The 8,250-nt window shown below is 46.6% G+C and overlaps 3 protein-coding genes and 1 long non-coding RNA gene across 8 annotated transcripts in view; 1 reads left to right on the plus strand and 3 right to left on the minus strand.

The window, feature by feature from the left end:
* LOC125953628 (uncharacterized) overlaps positions 1-3,219 on the minus strand; it is a 3,953-nt gene extending 734 nt beyond the window's left edge. The window contains exons 1-3 of one of the 4 annotated variants that reach the window (XR_007468969.1): positions 3,194-3,219; positions 1,209-1,318; positions 656-1,140 (exon numbers count right to left, since the gene is read on the minus strand). This is a non-coding gene — a long non-coding RNA (uncharacterized LOC125953628). Of the gene's footprint in view, positions 1-191; positions 341-655; positions 1,141-1,208; positions 1,319-1,538; positions 1,554-3,105; positions 3,121-3,193 lie in introns of those variants that run through there. The other 3 variants (XR_007468970.1, XR_007468968.1, XR_007468967.1) reach the window with 3 other exon arrangements.
* LOC125953620 (gonadal protein gdl) lies at positions 1,916-6,593 on the plus strand. 2 transcript variants are annotated; one of them, XM_049683303.1, is made up of 4 exons: positions 1,916-2,340; positions 5,657-5,892; positions 5,957-6,117; positions 6,176-6,593. In XM_049683303.1, the coding sequence occupies exons 2-4, from the start codon at positions 5,723-5,725 to the stop codon at positions 6,454-6,456; spliced, it is 612 nt and encodes a 203-aa protein (XP_049539260.1). In that variant the 5' UTR covers positions 1,916-2,340; positions 5,657-5,722; the 3' UTR covers positions 6,457-6,593. The 2 variants fall into 2 exon arrangements, with proteins under 2 accessions (XP_049539260.1, XP_049539259.1); XM_049683302.1 differs by lacking the exon at positions 1,916-2,340 and adding an exon at positions 4,293-4,604.
* Positions 3,819-5,699, minus strand: LOC125953621 (peptide methionine sulfoxide reductase). The gene is made up of 4 exons (XM_049683304.1): positions 5,207-5,699; positions 4,955-5,136; positions 4,616-4,876; positions 3,819-4,299 (listed from the first exon to the last, which is right to left on the minus strand). The coding sequence occupies exons 1-4, from the start codon at positions 5,216-5,218 to the stop codon at positions 4,050-4,052; spliced, it is 705 nt and encodes a 234-aa protein (XP_049539261.1). The 5' UTR covers positions 5,219-5,699; the 3' UTR covers positions 3,819-4,049.
* Positions 6,552-8,250, minus strand: LOC125953610 (zinc finger protein 277). Its single transcript, XM_049683291.1, has 2 exons — positions 8,150-8,250; positions 6,552-8,077 (listed from the first exon to the last, which is right to left on the minus strand). The coding sequence occupies exon 2, from the start codon at positions 8,058-8,060 to the stop codon at positions 6,699-6,701; it is 1,362 nt and encodes a 453-aa protein (XP_049539248.1). The 5' UTR covers positions 8,061-8,077; positions 8,150-8,250; the 3' UTR covers positions 6,552-6,698.

An 8,250-nucleotide genomic window follows, 5' to 3' on the forward strand; every position in this document is an offset into this window, starting at 1 on the left:
AAAACTGTTCAAAAACTATTCAGAAACTATTTCATCAAACACATGAAAGTAGTTAAAAAACCAGTCATCTGTATGAGCTAATCGACCGTTCAATTTGTTGCACAGTAATTTAACTACATGGCCTTGGCCTTGATGCGCTGGTTTACTCAACAACACGATGCACTGTATTATAACACGGTTTCAATAATTACCAAACGATGATTGTACCACAGTGACACATTTTGTAGTTTAGCTCAACACTGGATGCCTTAGAATGGAACAACGAACGTACAGATCCACACCTTAAGGGAAAACTGGTTGTAATGGAATAGTTTCTCAGGCATAACGGTGGGGGAAAGGCGAGAGAAAACGTTCACGCTCACGGTAATTCAATATACAGTCTCCCTCCTCTCCTACCTGGGGATCGCACACAGCAAGGCTGGCCAGGTAATGAAGGCGTGATCATGGAAGAATGCTAGGATTTTCCTCTAATGGGCTTTTGGCCATGAACCTGCACATGACCTGCTTGACCGAAAGGACCATCGATTTGTGGAAAATGGGCAACCCAAGGGTTGCGTGTTATTTTCCAAGGACAATTTTACGTTCTGAGCACACAATCGCCGTTCCGTTGATGATTGTGATACTTAAATACTGTTTAATTGTGGAATATTCTTACCATTCGCTGCTGGTCGTCAGTATCGTGGGGCTGCCTGGGTCCTGATTAATGTAAGTTGCGCTTGAGATTCGTTTACTCTCATGTATATACGACGATTAAAGCACTTAAATTTGTACGAAGCACTTGAATTTGCAACAGCCTGGGCTGGGGCATGCTTTGGCAGGCGGCAGCGCACACCGAGGGGGAGATTCGTGATTAACTTTAGGTAAATGCGAGTAAATAGGAACATTGGCGATTGATTAAAGTGCATGTGATGTAAAAATATGTGGCCGATGTTCATGCTTGGAAGCGCTTCCGCCTAGTCCAACTTCTTCTGGATGCTGTCCTTTATAGAATCTCCCGTTTTGTGGACCAAATCGGAGAATCCCGGTGCGGTATCATCGACGTTCAAGAGCCCGAAGTAGATACCGAGAGCCACGGCCACGGCAATTAGTATTCCGACAAAAAGCAGGGAGATGAAAATACTCATCGCGCACTGACAGCAGCTGGAAGGAGAAATAAATGCTCGGAATTAATACTTCCGGCTTCCGGATGGGCGTGGGTTTTCTCTTACCAGCATACACAAGTTCCTGCAATGCACTTGCACATCTTGCACTCGCGTAGAACAACTTTTTAAGAACTTTCCAAGAACTTTCCAAAAAATTTCACAAAAATCGATTTTTTCTGAAAAAATAGTAAAGCGATAAAATAAATGAAAAAACGATATAAACGATACAACGAATGAAATAAAAACGATAAACACGATAAAATAAACGAGATAAACGAACGAATTTAAACTTAAATTCAACGGAAAGAAAACGCTCGGAAACTGGCAAGTTTTAAGGTTCGCGATTCTGGAATGTTCCGTTGCACCAAACCAAACCCAAAACGACACTCCACCCACCCACGGGTTCAAGTATTGCCGGAGTACTTGCAACTGTAGCGATCTGGGAAGTCTGAGAAGAAATCGCCAACAACTGCGGCTGCTTCTTCGTCATTTGCCGTTCTTTACACGTGCAGGTGTTTGATTACAAGCATGTCACGTTTCATGCAGTACCGGAACCGGCTCCAAGTGTATGATGCAATAATGGGGCTATGTGATAGGGAACTCCGACAGCATGGCACCAACACGAGCACACTACACGCTGACGAATCAAAACAAACCTTCCCGTAGCAACGAGGGGGGGGGGGGTTTGAGGGGGTTCTACTAAAAGCGTCCACTAGGCGTCGCACGCGGTGCGAGCATCTGATCATTCCCGTGCGAGCCGGGTATCATTTATTTTGGCTTGCGGAACCTCTTTTTGGGGATAAGATCAACTCATTTTTACATGAAACATAGCTCGTTGTGCTCGCAGTGAAGAGCAGTTTCTGTTGATGTGGTTTAATCGGTAATTTATATTTAATGTCCATATCTTGTGGATTAGCATCAAACTATCCAGTTTTTCTGCATTTATCCGTGTGTTATCTGTAATCCTTGCGATTTGATCCTGGAATGGCTTAAACGGCTGCTCCAGGCCACTAGCGGTATCCATCTTTTAGTGGCAATATTTCGATATCATCGTGAAGTGCTCGAGTAGCCCGTTCCAAAAAGGTCCACTTTTCCAAAATCCGATCACAAAAACGTCGCCAAATCGCTGCCGTAAAAACAGATTGAATGAAAGTTCACCGTGACGTCGAACCTTATCATCACGCGGCAGAAACCTCCCGTAAGTAACGAATGCTTGACTCATAGCCAACGATGCCAACAAGCACAGCACCGCACTTCCGCCGCAACTCCGTCCCTAGCACCTGAAAATAGCAACGAGACGGATCAATTTGCACATGCGCTGCCGTTTTCGTTGGAGTTCATAAATGCAAAAAACCACCGTCTGCCACCACCGTGGCCTCTACGCCAAGGAACGAGCCGAAACGGCATTACCGTTATAATTTCGGCAACCTGTTTTCGGGGGTCTCCTTTCTGGGATGTTCGCAATGTTGCGTCAAGGGTACTGCGGGCATCCCGATTATCAATCTAGGTTGTTGTCCGTCCACATCGCACATAATTGGCAATGATTGATGGACCTACGGATTGTCGTCTGGTTTGAACTCTCTTGCCCCCGACGTAAACTTGGGCGGAATCATCGCAAACAATCGCGACAATCGCCGGAAAGCCGGGCGCACATTATACGGGATCAGTGATAACGCGCTAACAAAAGCATCCCGAACATGCGTCCGTACAATGATTAACGTGCGCACGTTGGAGCACACATCCGGCACACGGCACACACTTCAGGGACAGGCGCAAGTTAGGCGGCACTGATAACCTCCATCAGGGATCCATTTTTGCAAATCACGCTATTTTTCAATCCACTCGTCACATGATAACTATATCTAAATTAAAGCACATTCCGCTCTTCACGGCGTAATTTAAGAATACTGTTTTACGGTCATAAACATTTACGAACGTCTAGTGTGTTTATTTTAAAACGCACCAACAGATTCGATTTCATAAGGGGAGCTCGGACCAGCAGTTCCAAGCCCCAAACGCACGAAGCAAACAAATCACGCCCTCAAACGCACATTTTTTTGATCCACCTCCTTCGCCTTGCCGAGAGTAACTGAGGAGCGGAGGTAAAAAATTCGCGGAAATCCGAGATGATCCGCATGCGGCTTAAGACAAAGCCAACATATCGATCGTTCTTGTCTAAAAGCCGAAGATGCTTAGCGAATGCTGGAGGATACTTCGGGAGTCACGATCTCGGCGATCGTGTGAGTAACCCCTTACTCTCTCGCCATATAAGAGCGCCGCCCGGAAGAGTTCCACTAATTTTTAGTGGACTATAAAAACTTAGTGGAGTGTTAGTTAGTCAGCCCGAAATCGATCCTCGGAATCGATTTCTACTCGTTGCAGGCGCAATCGAAGAGGAGTTGTGATTCCGGGAGCACGAGGGTGGTGCATGAGATAAACGCAAACATTTGTGCTAGTAGTGAAGAAGTTCTATCCATAAATTTGCTGAGTAATCAATTATTTGAGCAGATCGGTGGTCCAGAGGGGGACAGGAAGGGGATGTTTTGCACCCCCCCCCCCCCCTCCACCCAAGAACATAAACGTGTGAAAAAGTGTAGCTCGTTCGTTTCGCTTTCGTAACCATAACATGACCAGGTTGTAGCATGAGTTTTTCGGATCAACAACTCCCGCGACTCGAAAGCATAGAAACATGGTTTAAAATTGTTAATGATAGCTAATTTATTTAAAAGTAACCATATGAATGTTTCATAGAAAGAATTATAACATATTTGTACAAAGAGCTTAAAAGCAAGGGACAGACGATTATGGTACAGAATCAAGAATGAAATAACTGCTATTTGTACTCGCAGAAGCAATTCCTTCTGTTTCTGGTAGATGTTACCTCCACGGGGATTGCGGGGAAATGCGTCAACAAAAAATACCACCTCCTTCGTTCTCGATGACATAGTTGCGAACGTAGCGAATGTGTTCGGTATCAAGTCCTAACCGGGGAGCCTCAGATTCAAATTGTTCCAGTCCGCCGACTCCGATCAGGTAACCGTTGAGCCGAGCTGCCACGTGTGATGTTTGCAACAGTTCCGAATCCGATTCCGATCCGATCAATCCGATTGCTTTGGCCAGATCGCTGTGACCCTGCAGACGATATTTTTGATGGTAGCTGGTAGTAACGAAAGAGAACAAAAAAAAAACAAGGTCGGTCAGCGCCAAGTTGAAGGTGAACAGCAGGTGATAATTCGGGAAACCAGCCGCCGTGCCAACTGCTACTACTCATTGAACATGTGTGTTCATGCTTGGGTAAGCCCCAGCCCCTTCCCCATCGTTGCCATAGCAACAGGTGTTGAGTGCGATCGCAGTGCACAGTGACGAGGAGCAGGGACCTTGGCAATGAACTCGACTTCGCGGCGACCGAGCAACATAAGGATTTCGCTTACACTTACGAAATCCTTGACATTTCACACAAAGGTAATACTTACTCTTCAGCAGGATAGAACTTTTCTGCCTTTGCAATCTCGGTGACGATTTGCTCGGGGGCCCGCTGCGTTAACTCGTAGGCAAGGCTGTCTTTAGCAATTGCTAGTTGATAGTCGTCGTGGTATAGAATGAGGGACATATACTGGCGCTTCATCCGTTTCGTTAGACCGTATTCATGATTGTTCCAAAACAACTCCAGCAGCGCGTTGTAACTAATCTCTTCTGGGTCGTAGTGTATTTCAATCACTTCAGTGTGGTCACCCCTGGATTTCACAAAAGCCGAAAAAACTCCTAAGTATCCGCGCACCGTTAGCACCGTTGGATGGGTTCGCTATACATACATATTTTTGTAGGACGGATTTTTAGTGCTACCTCCCGCGTAACCGACACGAGTACGAAGGACTCCCTTGGTGGCGCCAAACAGAGAGTCACAGCCCCAGAAACATCCCATGCCGAACGTTGCTATCTTATACTTGTTGGGAACAACGTGCATTAGCTTTTCGTTGTTTGCAGCCAATTTGCTCTTTGGGACGGCAACAAAAACCACAATTGTTAAAATGTCGTCACTAAACTTCATCCTGGCAGCAACTTACCGATTGAACCATTTTTTCGGAATAAATTCGCAGCGCGAAAATTAACGGACAGTAAAATTGAAAAACACGATGTTGAACAACGCGAGAAAGGAGAAAGCAGCTTTGCACAGCGTGCTCCTTTTAAGTTAAAGTTTATTCTGATTGTGTCAGCTCGCCACGACTGTGGTATAACTAATAATGAACGACTTTTTCGACGACTTTTATACTTTGCGCGCTTCGGGCAAGCGATGAACCATTCATGCGCATGTGAGATGGAGATGAGTTCACGATTTCCCGATTCAACAAAATCCCCGATTCAATGAAAGAAAATAAACTGAAAATTAATGTTTTTGTAATTTGCAGTAAAAAGTGAAACAATTTCGTGTTCAATTGCGGGCTCTGAATCTGGCGGAGGTGGATCAACGGCTAATTGTAATTATTAACCATCGTAATCGTGAATTTTTGGTGTAGTTTCACCCTCAGTTTGGCCATCTAAGCGTTATACAGCCAGCCAAGGATTTGTCAATAAAAGAGGGAATGGAAAATGAGGAGGAAATTACCGGGGAAATTAACGCCGAAATCAGCACCGCAACAGATCAACTTGGAGTGGAGACGAACGAAGATCCTTACCACAATCAGGAGTATCTTCAACGGAAGCTTTACTTTTTGCTAGAGCACCTCAAAAAGATGCACGCCAACTTGCCTGAGTAAGCGAGCGCGGTGAGCACGATGAGAACGGAAAACTAATGGATTATTTCCTCTATTTCCCAGACAGTATCAGATGCGGATATCCTTCGAGCTATTGGCCGGTCTTGCAAATACTCTATTGAACGACACAATCTTCGAAATCGTAAAAGGGCTCATGGAGATCCAGCACGTTACCGAGACGCACCTCATGCAAGTACGAGAGAAGGTGGAAAACGATCACCAGCGTAAGTGCACCAGCGTCACCGTTTCGAAATCTTCCACTAATTTCACCTTTCTCTCCAGTGGAGGTAAAACAATGGGAATCCAAGATACAGGATCCCGAGGAACTAGAGCACATCGTTGCACTGATGAAGATAAAACATGGCAAAAACATGAAGGAAACCGATATGAAGCTGGTGCTCCATTTAGATCAGAAGGTGAAAGATCAGCAGTCGACGCTTGAGAAAGCGGGTGTTCCGGGATTCTACACCACCGACAATCCAAAGGAGATCAAAATTCAAATGTACCTTCTCGATTTCATTCTTCGGCTCAGTCGACTCAAATTCGAGCCAAACAGCAGGTAATAAAAAATCATCACTTTCACGGCACGAAAAGCAGGTAATCTTCACTACAGATGATGCTTCGGACACCACCGAGAACAGATACATCTTTTCCGAGCGCCTTCTTCGCACAATTTTATGTTTTTCGGCATCGTACTGTAAAACACTTTCATTGAACGACACAACTAGTTTCGCAAACAAAACTAGCACTTTTCTCCACATGCAGCACACGATTTTCGTGGATTTATTCGATCACTGGGAAGAGGTTACTGCAGATTCAGGTTTTCCAACGCCAACGATTCGGCATCAATATTGATGGTTGCTTTAACAGGCTCCGAAATAACGACGGCACCTTCATGGTCCGAGGAATCGTAGAGCTCATTTTCGTTCCCGTCGTCCTCCTCCAGGTGACACAAAAATTGGTCGTCTTCGTAGGTCGGGAAGAAGTATTCTGGTTGATCCCACGGGCAGCTCTCCCTGTCTAGTCGGCAGTGGCCTGTGCTGCTCAGATGGGCACACAAACTGTCGTAGTCGCTCAGCTGCTCCCCACAGCCGATGCACTTGTGGATGTGCATCTGACGACGGACAAAATTAACGACCTTTACTCGCTGGTAGAAACCCAATCCGGCCACCGATTGATCGAAATCGAACGAGTGGTTCTGCACCATGTGTTGCTTCAGGACCGCGATGTCCGCTTCGATGTGTGCGCAAAATAGGCACGTGGTGCGCTGTTCTTCTCCGTTCCAATCCGACCAATCCGAATCGGATTCGGCGTCCGAAACGAAGACGCTGCTCTCCTGTTTCCGTTCGGCAATCGGTACATAAGCGGGTTTCTGCTTATGCCGATAATTGACGAGAAAGAACCGATCGTAGTAGTGATTGTCCGGGTTGATGCGCTTGTGTGCTTTCTTGCGCATGTGTTCCTTCAAAGTTGGCCGATCTTTGAACACCTTCTCGCAGAACAGACAGATCAGCTGGTTCAGCTTCTCCTGTACCGTCTCGATCAGCTCGTCCACAAACACCAGATGCTCCGGTTTCCCGAGCTGTAGATAGTGTTTAGTGTAGAGGTGGGCGATGAAATCGGGGCGCGTTTCTGACCGATAGTCACGGCAGTATAGACAATCCCGGTGAAAACTGCGATCCGTCCGTTCGAACTGATGCCGGGTTAGAACTAGCTCCAGCTTCTCTCGTCTCAACCGCTGCCGGATCTCGGCATCCAGCGGTTCAATGTCGCTGAGCAAAAAATATTTCTCGCTCGTCGAGCTCGTCGTCCCGTCCGGCAGCTGGTTAAGGAGCATGGCTGAGCAGAACTTTTCTGGCGGGTCTTCGCGAAACTTCTCCTTCCAGTAGTAGCAGTAACTGGCGAGACAACCGATTTCCTTGACCTCATCGATGATCAGCCGGTGGACTAGGTAGAGATGGGCCAGATAGTGGTCGGGGCCGTTTTCTCGGCTGTGAAAATCGTAGGTTTTGTCGCAAAACATGCACGGAACATCTCGCTCGTTGACCAACGACGTGGGAGGTTCCACCGCGGCCTGGTCCTTGGAAAAGTTTAACGGGCCGATTATCGAGGAATTCGCAGACGCACCGGCAGCATCCGCGGCATCGTAGTCGATGTTTATACTCATTTTTCCGGATGTGCCGACTGGAAAGAAAAATCGATCGTCATTGAGCGAGTTTGATCGCGTTAAAGGCAAAGTTTCTACAAGTTTCATACATTTTCCCGGTCCCGGGTGTCCCACACTTTTATCACCGGTCCACACGAGCTCTCCTGGAACACCAGCCCCGTTCTGCTGCTGCTGCAATCTTGGGCGTCTG

The sequence above is a fragment of the Anopheles darlingi genome, chromosome 3 (genome assembly GCF_943734745.1).
Source record: "Anopheles darlingi chromosome 3, idAnoDarlMG_H_01, whole genome shotgun sequence".
Lineage (NCBI taxonomy): Eukaryota > Metazoa > Arthropoda > Insecta > Diptera > Culicidae > Anopheles > Anopheles darlingi.

Excerpts from the sequence above, each read along its gene's own strand:
- LOC125953620 (XM_049683302.1), top strand. The coding sequence starts at position 4,527 with ATGAACTCGACTTCGCGGCGACCGAGCAACATAAGGATTTCGCTTACA. Across the intron at positions 4,605-5,656 it reads CCTTGACATTTCACACAAAG|TTTCACCCTCAGTTTGGCCA; the intron begins GTAATACTTACT and ends TTTTTGGTGTAG. Across the intron at positions 6,118-6,175 it reads GGTGGAAAACGATCACCAGC|TGGAGGTAAAACAATGGGAA; the intron begins GTAAGTGCACCA and ends CTTTCTCTCCAG.
- LOC125953621 (XM_049683304.1), bottom strand. Across the intron at positions 4,877-4,954 it reads AATCCGTCCTACAAAAATAT|GGGTGACCACACTGAAGTGA; the intron begins GTATGTATAGCG and ends TGTGAAATCCAG. Across the intron at positions 4,300-4,615 it reads AAGTTCTATCCTGCTGAAGA|CTACCATCAAAAATATCGTC; the intron begins GTAAGTATTACC and ends CGTTACTACCAG.
- LOC125953610 (XM_049683291.1), bottom strand. The coding sequence starts at position 8,060 with ATGAGTATAAACATCGACTACGATGCCGCGGATGCTGCCGGTGCGTCT.